Here is a 15,943-nt window from a genome sequence, read left to right on the forward strand (position 1 = left end):
AATTACTGAAGAAGAAAAAGTAAAGCAATGTCAGTAATTCTGCGTTATATAATTTTGCTTAATTGTGTCTTTGTTTTCTCTTAGAAATGTTGTACACTTATTGCATCATTTTATCTAATACCCATTACGTCACATATACATACCTGAGTGTTTTTACCTGAGGGATCCTACCGGAAGTAGACGATACCGACAAAGTGTTCAATCGGCCAAGTTTTAGGCTGTGCCCTTCGTCCAAATAATTGTACTCGAGAGTTGAATATCGTTATATTATTTTGACTTGTCGATATCCGCTTCCGAGTACAAACCAGAAAAGGTAAAGAATGTGGTAGCACTGTCCTCTTCTTTGCTTAAGTAACACCCAATGGAATCCGTTGGGCGGGAATTATGTTATAATAATGCAACGGATAAAAAAAGAAACACATACATAGAAAGCCTGTAATTTTTCCTTTTCCAATGATGTATATATTACCGAGATTTCTTGAGAAAAATTCAAACTATGGCAGTTAGAAAAATGCCAAGGTTTAACACGAGTGTACTACATATTGGAAAATGGCTGATCACCGGTAAACACATTACTACACGAAGCATTTTCATTGGTCACGCCTCCGACCCCCATTACATGAAGACGATTGAAACGTTAGAGGTTAAAATTTTTTACAACAGAAATTCTTGATAAATATGTCCTGTTCTTATGTTTTTTATTTACTATTTATGATTTAAAACAACAGGTAAGCAGTTAGGGCTAAAGAAAAAGAAAAATCGTGACTACTGATAAATCGTAATTTCAATTGACCACAGTTTCCACCACAGTTTTGATTGTTTCTGGTTGAGACCTCTAGGTAGACAACGTAAAATATCAAAATGTAAAATCGGTCTGCCCGAGGTCTCATTATTTAGACTAGCTGTGCCCTCAACTCAGCAGGCTGGTAACATTGTCTGATCGGGCTTTCGACATAAAAACTAATATTTCTTGAAAAATAATGAAGATATTTCTTTCAAACTGGGTCCATTTATTAAGCATAACATATGATGAATATTAAGATAGAAATAACTTTGTTGCCTTCAGTTTTGTTAGAATTACTTCCCTTTTTCAGATTTTTATTATGCATACTTTTTGAAGTCCAAAACAGTTATGTTTAAATGCAATGTTTAAACAGAAAAGGGCTCAATGGCTTTCTATTGCTCCAAACTTGTGCGCCAATACCTTTATTCTATATATTTAGGGATTATACTTTGTTTCTAGTGCAGATGTATGAACAAGTTTTTTACAGCTAACATTTCTCTATAATGTTGTAAGTGAAAACACAGTAAAATGTATACATTCATGTACTAGCACAATACTTTAGAGCATTAGAAAGCCATTGGACCCTTTTTTTGTTTTAATCTTAGCATTAGGACATGTCTTTTTGGACTTCAAAAAATATGCGTCATAAAAATCTGAAAAGGGGAAATAATTCTATCAAAACTGAAGGCAACCAAGTTACTTACATTTTAATTTGTATCATATATAATGGACCAAGTTTGAAAGAAATATCTTCATTATTTTTCAAGAAACATTAGTTTTTATGTCGAAAGCCCGATCGGGCAATGTTACCAGCCTGCTCAACTCAACTTAGGGGTCTAGTAACCAGACAACTAGACGGCCGCAACTAGACAGGGTTATTTTCAGGCACTTTCAGCGCAGCACCCGACTTAAATATATCGATCTTAGCTGTGGCTATAAAATTTCAATTCATAAATTTTCATGTATACATCTTGTCACCTGTATTGTAAACTAGTCCAAATAATTTGACTCCAGGACTGATTTTGAGATATTTTCGTGATAAGGCAGAATCTCTCTCCTTACGTCAAAACCAGTAAAGACTTTTCTGTGGTGAATATAGATTTAGGCAAAAACACAATCAGTCAATATAATTAAATGATGAAACCTTAAAACAAAATAATAATGAATCATTTTATGGTTTAAATATAGGCATGCAGTGTTTAGAGAACCGGCATGGGTTCATTAGACAGCGAACTTATTCGTCTGGAACCGAAATACCGTGCAAGCTATGTAGGAAGTAAGTTGTATGCACAACCATTTTTCTGGTGCAGGTTCAAACCGAAAGTACATTTCAAATCGAAAGTAGAATATGTAGATCAGTGAGACGTTTGTTTGTATTAAACATTTAGGTTCATAAATATCACGGCTGTAATAAAAACTCAAAACATTTTTACTGACAAAATCAGCTACAAAATTTGCATTATTAATTTTATTTGATTTTTTAGAAAAAATAAATTTTCTTGTAGATCTATCATGAAATAAAATTAATAAAAAAAAAATCATGTGTTTTCCATATAGACTTGTGTTTAAGCAAGGCAAAATGGAGTGAACCTGAAATTCATATTAATGGTCTCAGAAAGCACCAGAATGCATATTTTCATATATAGTTCCAAAAAATTTCCTGCACCCACCTCCATTCGTCGTGTCGCTTTGCTCACTCTTTCAAACTTTGGAAACTTGACAGGTATACTTTTGGTTGCCATGGCAACCAGAGTTCTATATGGAATTGAATTGTTTGAAGAAGACCATCCAAGGAACATCCCTGTGAAGTTTCATCAAAATTGGCCTGATGGTTTAGGAGGAGGTGTTCTTTAAAGGAAAGTGTGGAGTCCAGTAAAGAACTTTGCTACAGTGTTTGTGTAAGAAGCACCACATTTGGTATTGTAATTGAATGTAATTGATTACAATTTCCAATGTAATTGTAATTTAATTAATTACATTGCTAAATTTCATGTAATGGTAATTGTAATTTAATTGAACATTTCTCAATGTAATTGTAATTTAATTAATTACATTTTAAAGTAATTGACCCCAGGTCTGGTGTGGACGGCTAGATGCCGGACATTGAGCGATCACAATAGCTCACCCTGAGCCTTTGGTGAGCTAAAAACTGATGCACATGAAATGCCAAGTTGTTACAAACCAGTATTTAACATGTTTAAAGTGATCAAAGAATCTGCTGGAAGATTTAATAACAATTTTGACGCATATACAAAACAATACAATTTTGCATTTAAATAATTTAAACATAGTACATGTTTAAAGTAAATAACATTTAAAAACAACGCATTTATTTGTAGTATGTGGCAAGTACACTTTTGGAGACACGGTTTATGCAGTTAATTGCAAGGGCATGGTAAAAGTAATTAAGATAATAATATGCATAACACTTATCAAAAGAAACAAAGTGAATTTCGACAGCTTTATGCACAGAAATAAAATTCTGGTTCTCTAGCCTATGCACGGTACTTTGGCTAGAGAACCGGTTCCGGACGAATAAGTTTGCTGCAGCTGTCTAGGGTACCTTTGACCTATGCAAAAATTATCACAGTACAGCGACTCACATACAATTAGTTGGATGCCTGTAAACATAAACAGTAGTAAACATTATCTGTTTTGATCATGTACAGAGGCAAAATTGATAATGTTAATAGTTGCGGAACGTCGTCACGAACAGTGTTACAAACAATCAGCATATTTTAATGCTAACTTTCAAATTGTACTTCACATTTTTTGTAAACCACATTTAATTTTGAGCAGAAATACATCGGTTATATTGGGAAATTGCGAAAATATGTGACATTTGATTTAAATGGTGTAACTTAAGGACTACCTTTCAACACATTTCCTGCTTGGGGCATGTGTCATACAATGTCAACATCTTTCTTGTTCCAGATGAGGCGCAGTATTCACATTTTGTCAAAGATGAAAAAGAGAGACTTGCGAGCATTTCTTCGTGATCTTGGTATACTGAAAGAGCAATCGTCGGATGGTTTTGGAAAATTTGCTAAAAAAGATGGCCCAAAATCTGGACAGTCTGCCCCCAAATCACAGACTACTAAAGGTAATCTACTAATCATTGTTACGCTTACAGGATAAATTATTCTGAAGGGTCGTATTATGTTATACCCCCGGTGTTCGTGTCCACTCTGTAACTCTTGAACCCCTTGAAGGATTTCAAAGAAACTTGACACAAATGTTTACCACATCGAGACGACATGCAGAGCGTATGTTTTGGATGGCTTGCTTCAAGGTCAAGGTCACACTTACTGGTCAAAGGTCGTATCAATTTGTTTTGTGTCTGCTCTGTTACTCTTGAACTGCTTGAAGGATTTTGACATATCTGTACTTGTGGACTTCCCTTTGTTGTTCCTGTCCTTTTGGATTCAACAGTCAAGTTCTTTAAATTTTTCTCCCATCCTCCTCTACTATAACCCTCTGGGCGTATATTGTCTCTCTTGGCGGAGCTCTTGTTACAGTTGCATTCTTACCAATTTATTCTTTTCAAACTGTTTAAATGCATAAATCTGTAAATAGGTAAATAATTTATTGTGGGTTTGTTTTTAAAATCGCACTGTCCGTCAGTCCGTCCATTTGTGTGTCCGTCCGAGCCTCTAAACTGGGATAACAGGCCATTTTAGTAGCCCAGAGGTGACTAGGGGGGCGTTCATAAGCAAGGGGCCATGGCCCTTTGTTTTTTGCTGTAAATGAGTCACAGGGCCTCAGGGGAGGTAAAAGTTGTGTTTTCAAGAAATGGCCAATTACACAATGTGTCAGAAACTATAGTAGGTGGAGACCCTTAAGGGGCTATTTTGGTTGATCAGCAGATTATTGGGCGCCCTTGTTGGCCCTTTAAAAAATGGCTCTTTGGCTGTTGGCCCACTAACGGAAAGTAGTGGACCGTCCGTCCGCAGAGTTCCCTTAGAGTTATTGCCCTTGATTTAATAAAAAATGCCCAAAAATATCCGTGTCCGTCCGTCGGTAGCCATTTCTTAGTAACTAGCAGGTAGAATTTCATGAAACTTGAAATAAACATGAACCAACATACTGCGATGATGCCCGTCAAGTTTTTTTGGATTGGTCAATTTCCCTTAGAGTTATTGCCCATGATTTAATGAAAAATGTCCGTGTCCGTCCGCAGCCATTTCTCAGTATCTAGCAGGAATTTCATGAAACTTTAAATAAACATGGACCAGCATACTGCAATGATGCCCGTCAAATTTTTTTTTGTATTGATCAATTTCCCTTGGAGTTATTGCCCTTGATTTAATGAAAAATGCTCAAAAATGTCCGTCCGCAGCCATTTCTCAGTAACTAGCAGGTAGAATTTCATGAAACTTGAAATAAACATGAACCAGCATACTGCAATGATTTCCGTCAAGTTTTTTTTTTGGATTGGTCAATTTCCCTTAGAGTTATTGCCCTTGATTTAATGAAAAATCTACGTCTGCAGCCATTTCTCAGTAACAAGCTGGTAGAATTTCATGAAACTTGAAATAAATATGAGCCAACATAGTACGATGATGCCTGTCATTTTTTTTATCAATTGGTCAATTTTCCTTAGAGTTATTGCCCTTTAGTTGTTTAAAAATCAACAGATTTGTACATAAAATTTCATTAAACTTCTTTCATTTTTTTCCATGAACAAAAAAAAAAAAAATTCATTCCTTTTTATTATTTTTAGTTCCCCTGAAAGTGCTCAGGGTGAGGTATTGTGATCGCTCACCGTCTGGCGTCCGTCCGTCCATCGTCCGTCCACACTTTCCTTTAAACAACATCTCCTCCTAAACCAACAGGCCAATTTTGATGAAACTTCACAGGGATATTCCTTGGATGGTCTTCTTTAAAAATTATTCAAAGAATTGAATTCCATACGGAATTGTGGTTGCCATGGCAACCAAAATGAAAAACTTTGAAAATTTTCTTTTCCAAAACTGCAAGGCAAAGAGCCTCTATATTTGCCATGTAACATCATCTAATGGTTCTCTATGAAGATTGTTCAAATTATGCCCCTGAGGTGAAAAGAGGCCATGCCCCAGGGGTCCCAAATTTTACATAGTCATATAGGGAAAAAACTTTAAAAATCTTCTTGTCTGAAACCACAAGACCTAGGCCTTTGATATTTGGTATGTAGCATTGCCTTGTGGTCCTCTACCAAGATTGTTCAAATTATTACCCTGGGGTGAAAAAAGGCCCTGCCCTGGGGGTCCCATGTTTTACATTGTCTTATATAGGAAATTTTTTTAAAAATCTTCTTGTCTGAAACTGCACAGCCTAGGCTTTTGATATTTGGTATGTTGCGTTGTTTAGTGGTCGTCTACCAAGATTATTCAAATTATGCCCCTGAGTTGAAAAGAGGCCCCACCCAGGGTGTCCAAAGTTTTACATAGACTTATATAGGAAAAAACTTTAAAAATCTTGTCTGAAATCACAAGACCTATGCCTTTGATATTTGGTACGTAGCATTGCCCTGTGGTCCTCTACCAAGATTGTTCAAATTATGCCCCTGGTCTGAAAAGAGGCCCTGCCCTGGGGGTCACATGGTTTATATAGACTTATATAGGAAAAACTTTGAAAATCTTCTTGTACAAAACCACATGGCCTAGGGCTTTGATATTTGGTATGTAGCATCATCTACTGGTCCTCTACCAAGATTGTTCAAATTATCCCCCTAGGGTCAAATATAGTCCCGCCCCAGGGTCACATGGTTTATAAAGACTTATATAGGGAAAACTTTGAAATAATTCTTGTACAAAACCACATGGCCTAGGGCTTTGATATTTGGTATGTAGCATCATCTAGTGGTCCTCTACCAAGATTGTTCAAATTATCCCCTTAGGGTCAAATCTGGCCCTGCCCCAGGGGTCACAAGTTTTACATAGACTTATATAGGAAAAAAAGTTTAAAAATCTTCTTGTCTGAAACCACAACATTTAGACCTTTGATATTTGGTTTGTAGCATTGTCTTGTAGTCCTCTACCAAAATTGTTCAAGTTCTACCCCTTAGGTGAAAAGAGGCCCTGCCCTGGGGGTCCCAAGTTTTATATAGACTTATATAGGAAAAAGCTTTAAAAATCTTCTTGTCAGAAACCATACAACCTAGGCTTTGATATTTGGTATGATGCATTGTCTAGAAGTTCTCTACCAAAATTGTTCAAATTATGCCCCTGTGTTTAAAAGAGGCCCCGCCCTGGGGTCACTTAGTTATTATGTGAGTTATATAGGAAAAATACTTTAAAAAACATCTGATCCTATTTCCAAGACTATTTAATTATAATTACCTGATGACCCCAAGTAATATGATGTCACTTGACTATGACCTTCACCTACTGACCTTCTTTCTTGTTTTTTAAGATACAGCCTTGAAATTTTGATGACATACACAGTTTTGCACACAAATCGTAAAACTGAATTTCATTGACCATGAATGTGACATACTGACTTTCTTAATATTTTATCATCAGTTTGACATTTGAAACATGTAGCTCATATTACTCAGGTGAGCGATCCTGGGTCATTTTGACCCTCTTGTTTTTCAAACCTTCCATGAATATTTATTAGCATGCAAAGTTGTACAGTTCCCCCACCTCACTCTCCACTCAGTCTTGCCCACCACCCCAATCATGCATCCCTATCCCCCACCCATTTTTGTTTTTCATTTTTAATTCTCCATCAATATTTATAATCAACATGTGAAATTTTGTACTCTAACCCAGTCCCCCCCCCCCCCCCCCCCCCCCCCCCCTAAAAAAAAAAAGCATTCATTTTCTGTTAAAATGATTTTGACTAATGAAATATTTTGCTTCTTAGTAACATCCTTAACTTTTTGCCGGATATATTTCCTTTCGGCGGGGGATACCAATTCATCGAATTTGCTTGTTAATAGTTCAGATACACCTTTTGTATGTTTTGATATTGAGGATCCTGGTATAAGTGATCTCTTGACATCAGGGTATTTCCGCTTTTGGTTTGGAAGAGACGAAAATAGCAGTTAATATGTACAGGGTTTCAATAAAATAAACTTTATTTTACTCCCAACTAGTGCTTTTATCAGATACATTGTATTGCTACTTTTCAAAAACTTATAAATTACACTGTAAAGTGTGGCTGTAGGTAATTGTAATGAATTTTAACAGAATGAACTTTGAATTAGAGATAGAGTATTTTTTCTATCATAGGTCCACCAAAAAGAGATCCTAAAGATTTTCGACCACCAGGAAATGATGGAAAAGACATGAAAGAATTCAAGTTCACTTTAAATTTGGGTAACAAAAAGTAAGTAACATAAACGTTTTGCTGTATCAACAGGTTATGTCCATGTCCAGAGTGCAGGAGATGCATAAGTTGTCTTGAAAACATGTGTAAGAGTATACAGTCTGTTAAAGTAGCTTGCACATACATGTAAGTTTTTAAGTAACCTACGATTACCAGAAGCCACTGACAGCAAAAGAATCATTAGACTAAGTGCCTCCAGTTCTTGTTCAGTTATTTTAGCTCACCTTGATTCGCCAAAAACATGGTCGCCAGAGGGTATGGTCACTTTTCCCTTCATGTATATACATATAGTAGAACCTTAAAAAATACTGTATGAAACTGCTGGCCTCATTTTAAATGATTTCACTCAAATTGTCCTTTTAGTGACCTTCTACAGAGATAGTTCAAATTATTCTCATTCATCAAAAAATACGGCTGCCAGATGACGTGATCACTTTTCCCTATATGTATATAGTGGAACATTTTAAAGTTTCCTTGTATGAAACTCCTGGCCCAATTTTAAATTTTTAAGTTCAAACTAATGGTCCTTGTGTGTGCTTCTACCAAAATTGTTCAAATTATTTTTACTTGTCATAAAAAAATTGCCGCCATCGGGAGTTGTCAGTTTTTCCCTATACTGTATCTATGTACTGGAAACTTAAAAATGCTCAGGTCCTGTTTTAAAACAATAATATTTTTATATATATTATTATATATATATATATATATATATATACCTATATATTTATTATATATTTTGTATGTGATATCAGGGTTTGACTGTCTACTGTAATTATTCAAATTATTGCTCTTGGTTCAAAAATGGCCATGCCCATATGTGTCCTAATGTAAAGGAAACTTTAAATATTTTTTTTCTCTGAATCCATAATAGGTAGAGCCTTGATATTTATATAAACCTAACTCTATACTTGTACTATAACTATTAACATTATACAAACACACTTGAAGCCTTTTACACAGGTGAGCACTTAAAGGTCAATGACCCTCTTGTTATGTTACTATTTGGTACCATCTCTTTGTCAGGGGAGGAGGAGGCGGCGGCAGTAATTCACCTGAGACTGAGAAATGGGTGAAGATAATTATGGCATGCTCAAGTATTGCAGCACTTTCTGTTCTTGCATACTATGCCCAGTTTAAGGAGATATCGTGGCATGAATTTGTTGACCAGTACATACAGACAGGGGCAGTAAGTTTTTACAAGTACTATGTTCATCTTACTTTTAAATATTTTATCAAATAATATGTTGATTAAGATCTAAAATACTTTTGTCAAATATATATTTAACTTGGCTAAATGATTAATTGTGTATATACAACTGCATTAACAATGAAACATTATTTCCAGTATTATAAATAGTCATTTGTTTAAAAAAAAAGAATCGAGGATTTTAGTGACGAGCAACATCAGTGTATAACTGTCATAAGTTCCTTACTGGTGGAACATAGAAATGTTCTCGATTTGTACTGTTACAAATTGGTTTCAATTTTTAGCTCACCTGTCACGAAGTGACAAGGTGAGCTATTGTGACTGCTTGATATGCGTCATGCATAGTGCATCAACAATTTCTGAAAAAAATCTTCTTCTTGAAAACCACTAGGCAGAATTACACCAAACTTCACATGAATGATCCTTGGGTGGCCCCCTTTCAAAATTGTTCAAAGAATTGAATTCCATGCAGAACTCTGGTTGCCATGGCAACCGAAAAGAAAAACTTTAAAAATCTTCTTGTCTAAAACCACAGGGCCTAGGGCTTTGATATCTGGTGTGTAGCATCATTTAATGGTCCTCTACCAAAATTGTTCAAATTATCCCCCTAGGGTTAAATATGGCCCCGCCCCAGATCACATGGTTTATAAAGACTTATATAGGGTTAACTTTGAAAATCTTCTTGTACAAAACCACATGGCCTAGGGCTTTGATATTTGGTATGTAGCATCATCTAGTGGTCCTCTACCAAGATTGTTCAAATTATCCCCTGGGGTCAAATGTGGCCCCGCCCTGGGGGTCCCAATTTTTAGCTCACCTGAGCACGAAGTGCTCAAAGGTGAGCTTTAGTGATCACCCTGTGTCCGGCGTCCGTCGTCGTCCGTCGTCCGTCCGTCCCGTCCGTCCGTCCGTCCGCCCAACAATTTGACTGTTAACACTCTAGAGGTCACATTTTGACCCAATCTTAATGAAACTTGGTCAGAATGTTACCCTCAATAAAATCTTGGACGAGTTCGAATATGGTCATCTGGGGTCAAAAACTAGGTCATCAGTCAAATCAAAGGAAAAGCTTGTTAACACTCTAGAAGGTCACATTTTTGGCCCAATCTTAATGAAACTTGGTCAAAATGTTACCCTCAATAAAATCTTGGACGAGTTCGATATTAATCATCTGGGGTCAAAAACTGGGTCATCAGGTCAAATCAAAGGAAAAGCTTGTTAACAACCTAGAGGTCACAATTTTGGCCCAATCTTAATGAAACTTGGTCAGGATGTTACCCTCAATAAAATCTTGGACGAGTTCGATATTGGTCATCTGGGGTCAAAAACTAGGTCACCGGGTCAAATCAAAGAAAAACTTGTTAACACTCTAGAGTCACATTTTTGGCCCAATCTAATGAAACTTGGTCAGAATGTTACCCTTAATAAAATCTTTGAACGAGTTCGATATTTGGTTATCTGGTTCATAAACTAGGTCACCAGGTCAAATCAAAGGAAAAGCTTGTTAACACTGTTGAAGCCGCATTTATGACTGTATCTTCATGAAACTTGTTCAGATTGTTAATATTGATGATCTTAAGGTCCAGTTTGAATCTGGGTCATGTAGGATAAAAAACTAGGTCACCAAGCCAAATCAAATGAAAAGCTAGTTTACACTAGAGGCCACATTTATGACCATACCTTAATGAAACTTGGTCAAATCTTGATGATCTATAGCTCAAGTTCAAATCTGGTAGGTGGGGTCAAAAACTGGGTCACTAGGTCATATCAAAGGAAAAGCTTGTTAACACTCTAAGGCCACATTTATGACTATATCTTCATGAAACTTATCAGAATGTTAAACTTGATGATCTTTAGGGCAATTTTGAATCTGGGTCATGTCGGGTCAAAAACTAGGTCACCAGTCAAATCAAAGGAAAAGCTAATTAACACTGTAGAGGCCACGTTTATGACCATATCTTAATGAAACTTGGTCAGAATGTTAATCTTGATAATCTTTAGGTAAAGTTTAAATCTGGTCAGATGGAGTCAAAAACTAGGTCACTAGTCATATCAAAGGAAAAGCTTGTTAACACTCTAGAGGCCACATTTTTGACTATATCTTCATGAAACTTAGTCAGAATGTTAAACTTGATGTCTTTAGTCAAGTTCGAATCTGGGTCATGTCGGGTCAAAAACTAGGTCACGGGGGTCAAATAAAAGGAATAGTTAGTTAACACTTTAGAGGCCACATTTTGACCATATCTTAATGAAACTTGGTCAGAATGTTAATCTTGATGATCTATAGGTCAAGTTTAAATCTGGGTCAGTTTGTTTAAAAAACTAGTCACTAGGTCCAAATCAAAGGAAAAGCTTGTTAAGACTCTAGAGGCCAGATTTATACTGTATCTTCATGAAACTTAATCAGAATGTTAATCTTGATGATCTTTAGGTCAAGTCAAATCGGGTCATGTGGGGGCAAAAACTAGGTCACCGGGTCAAATCAAAGGAAAAGCTAGTTAACACTTTAGAGGCTACATTTATGACCATATCTTAATGAAACTTGGTCAGAATGTTGATCTTGATGATCTTTAGGTAAATAGGTCAGGTGAGCGATACAGGGCCTTCATGGCCCTCTTGTTTCATAGACTTATATAGGGAAAAAAGTTTAAAAATCTTCCTGTCTGAAACCACAATACTTCTAGACCTTTGATATTTGGTTTGTAGCATTGTCTTATGGTCCTCAACCAAACTTTTTCAAATTGTACACCTTGGGTGAAAAGAGGCCCTGCCCTGGGGGTCCCTAGTTTTATATAGACTTATATAGGAAAAAGCTTTAAAAATCGTCTTGTCTGAAACCATACGACCTAGGCTTTTGATATTTGGTATGATGCATTGTCTAGTAGTCCCCTACCAAAATTGTTCAAATTATGCCCCTGGGGTTAAAAGAGGCCCCGCCCTGGGGTCACTTAGTTATTATGTGAGTTATATAGGAAAAATACTTAAAAAAATCATCTGATCCTATTTCCAAGACTGTTTAATTATAATTACCTGATGACCCCAAGTAATATGATGTCACTTGACTGTGACCTTGACCTACTTACCTACTTCCTTGTTTTTCAAGATACAGCCTTGAAATTTTGATGACATACACAGTTTTGCACACAAATTGTAAAACTGAATTTCATTGACCATAAATGTGATCTACTAACTTTTTAAATATTTTATCATCAGTTTGGCATTTGAAACATGTAGCTCATATTAGTCAGGTGAGCGATCCAGGGTCATCATGACCCTCTTGTTTATTAGATCTGTCAAAAACTTCAGTTACTTTTGAATCCCAGAATGATATTGATGAACTTTTTCTTCTAGGTGCTGAAAATAGAAGTGATAAACAAGCAGTGGGTCAAAGTCATCTTGAAGGTAAGATATTTTTAGCTCACCTGTCACAAAGTGACAAGGTGAGCTTTTGTAATTGCGCGGCGTCAGTCGTCCGTTTATCCTTCCATAAGCTTTTGCTTGTGACCACTCTAGAGGTCACATTTTTCATGGGATCTTTATGAAAGTTGGTCAGAATGTTCATCTTTAAGATATCTAGGTCAGGTTCAAAACTGGGTCATGTGTGGTCCAAAACGAGGTCAGTAGGTCTAAAAATAGAAAATCCTTGTGACCTCCCTAGAAGCCATATTTTTCAATGGATCTTCATGAAAATTGGTAGAATGTAAACCTTGATGATATCTAGTTCAGGTTCAGAAATGGGTCACATGCGGTCAAAAACTAGGTCAGTAGGTCTAAAAACAGAGAAACGTTGTGACCTCTCTAGAGGCCATACTATTCAATGGATCTTCATGAAAATTGGTCAGAATGTTCACTTTGATGATATCTAGTTCAAGTTCAAAACTGGGTCACGTGCCATCAAAAACTAGGTCAGTAGGTCAGATAATAGAAAAACCCTGTGACTTCTCTAGAGGCGATATTTTTCATGGGATCTGTATGAAAGTTGGTCTGAATATTCATCTTGATGATATCTAGTTCAAGTTCGAGACTGGGTCAACTGCTAATTGGATGCTTTTAAATCTGAGTCACATGGGGTCAAAAACTAGGTCAAATCATTAAGCTTGTATACACTCTAGAGGCCACTGTTTTGCTCCAATCTTCCTGAAACTTTGTCAGAATGTTTGTTTTCATGAATTTTGGACACGTTCGAATCTGGGTCATGTGGGGTAAAAAACAGAATGTTTGTTATCATGAAGTCTTGGATGCTTTCAAATCTGGGTCACATGGGGTCAAAAACTATGTCAAATCATAAAGCTTGTATTCACTCTAGAGACCACTGTTTTGCCCCAATTTTCCCGAAACTTTGTCAGAATGTTTGTTTTCATGAAATTTTGGACAAGTTTGAATCTGGGTCATTTGGGATAAAAAAAACTAGGTAACTAGGTCAAATCAAAGAAAATGCTTGTTTACACTCAAGAGGCAATGTTCTTTGGTCTAATCTTAATGAAAATTGGTCAGAATATTTTGTCTCCATGAAATCACTAGGTAAAACATGTTTACACTATTATGGTGTGTTACACAGGTGAGCGACTTTTGAATTCATGGTGTCTTAATTTCGCGGAAACTACTTCAGCCGCGAATTATAAACCTTGGTTGTAAACAACAGAAACGGTGGTCTCTCTTCCTAGACATGCAAATAATAATAAATACGCACATTTTGAGGTAGATTGAAATGAAAGTTGGATTTACATCGACACCTCCTTTGCGGAGAGTGGAATCGATCTCACTGAACTAGTCTATCAATTTTTGTTTTCTTGACAATCAAAGCAATAAAGTATTGTTCTATTTGATGTTTCTTTTTTAAAATTTAAATATTTTTATGAATGAATAGAAAGCAATTTTCAATATCTCGCAATGGCATTTTTCAAAAAAACATCAACTTCTCAATTCAAACCGATAACAAATGGTGCAATTGTCCTTTATAGATGAAATGGCCAGTAATTATCGGCAGTTAGCGTGACGCCTCATGTCAGTTTTGTTGTTCACAGTTTTATCTTGGTTAAAGATTATAGTCAATCTTTTATTAGTATCATAAAATTTAGTACTTTTTAGCTCATCTGATTTTTTGAAAAAAAATGATGAGTTATTGTCATCACTTGAGCGGTTGTCGGCGTCGGCGTCTGTGTCGGCGTTGCCTGGTTAAGTTTTATGTTTAGGTCAGCTTTTCTCCTAAACTATCAAAGCTATTGCTTTGAAACTTGGAATACTTGTTCACCATCATAAGCTGACCCTGTATAGCAAGAAACATAACTCCATCTTGCTTTTTGCAAGATTTATGGCCCCTTTTGTACTTAGAAAATATCAGATTTCTTGGTTAAGTTTTATGTTTAGGTCAACTTTTCTCCTAAACTATCAAAGCTATTGCTTTGAAACTTGGAATACTTGTTCACCATCATAAGCAGACCCTGTACATCAAGAAACATAACTCCATCTTGCTTTTTGCAAGATTTATGGCCCCTTTTGTACTTAGAAAATATCAGATTTCTTGGTTAAGTTTTATGTTTAGGTCAACTTTTCTCCTAAAATATCAAAGCTATTGCTTTGAAACTTGCAACACTTGTTCACCATCATAAGTTGACCCTGTACAGCAAGAAACATAACTCCATCCTGCTTTTTGCAAGATTTATGGCCCCTTTTGGACTTAGAAAATATCAGATTTCTTGGTTAAGTTTTATGTTTAGGTCAACTTTTTCTCTTAAACTATCAAAGCTATTGCTTTGAAACTTGCAACACTTGATGACCATCATAAGCTGACCCTGTACAGCAAGCAACATAACTCCATCCTGCTTTTTGCAATAATTATTGCCCCTTTTGGACTTTTGGTTGAGCATTATGTTTAAGTCAACTTTTCTCATAAACTATCAAAGCTATTGCTTTAAAACTTGCAACAGTTTTTCACCATCATAAGTGGACACTGAACATCAAGAAACATAACTCTATCCTGCTTTTTGCAAGAATGATGGCCCTTTTTAGACTTAGAAAATCATGGGTAGGACAATATTTCTATTACACAAAAAAAATCAGATGAGCGTCAGCACCCGCAAGGCGGTGCTCTTGTTATATTTCTATTAGATTTATATAAAACTAGAGCTATCGTTGACGTGGTAAATGTACCCCCCACGCACTGACACCGTGCATTGCAATATGACGCACAATGTAAAGTAACAAAAAACAAAAGCAATAATGCTGATAAGTAATGCTTGTAATTGAGTGGTCAGCCTCAGTGAAATGTGTATATTCAAGGTAACAAAAAATTGCGGTGTTTAGATTTCGTGCTGTATGTGTTGATCGCGAATATAGTGAAAATTAAACCTCCGCGAATATAACCTGCTATACAGTACTTTAATAAATTTTTAATCCATTTTCTTTTGATCCGACATAAATTAAACCTATCAACACAATATGATGACAAGTTGTACACACAAGTTTCTGTAATACTTTGCCCGACATGGCAAATGCCAAATGATAAAGATACTGTTCATTTTGAGAAGTATGCAGTATAGAATCATTATTATTCCCCAACAGAGGCTGAGGGATGTATGCATGGTGCTGTCCGTCAGTCTGTCGGAAGCCATATCTATGACATGGTTTGGAATATTTGA

The 15,943-nt window shown here is 36.1% G+C and overlaps 1 protein-coding gene across 1 annotated transcript in view; it reads left to right on the forward strand.

Moving 5' to 3' along the window:
• LOC123549320 (AFG3-like protein 2) overlaps window positions 1-15,943 on the forward strand; it is a 49,221-nt gene that overhangs the window by 286 nt on the left and 32,992 nt on the right. Inside the window, exons 2-5 of the mRNA XM_045337315.2 lie at window positions 3,719-3,887; window positions 8,002-8,098; window positions 9,122-9,284; window positions 12,657-12,707. Coding sequence (XP_045193250.2) covers window positions 3,719-3,887; window positions 8,002-8,098; window positions 9,122-9,284; window positions 12,657-12,707 — 480 coding nt within the window. The remainder of the gene's footprint in view (window positions 1-3,718; window positions 3,888-8,001; window positions 8,099-9,121; window positions 9,285-12,656; window positions 12,708-15,943) is intronic.

This window comes from Mercenaria mercenaria, chromosome 6 (assembly GCF_021730395.1).
Source record: "Mercenaria mercenaria strain notata chromosome 6, MADL_Memer_1, whole genome shotgun sequence".
Lineage (NCBI taxonomy): Eukaryota > Metazoa > Mollusca > Bivalvia > Venerida > Veneridae > Mercenaria > Mercenaria mercenaria.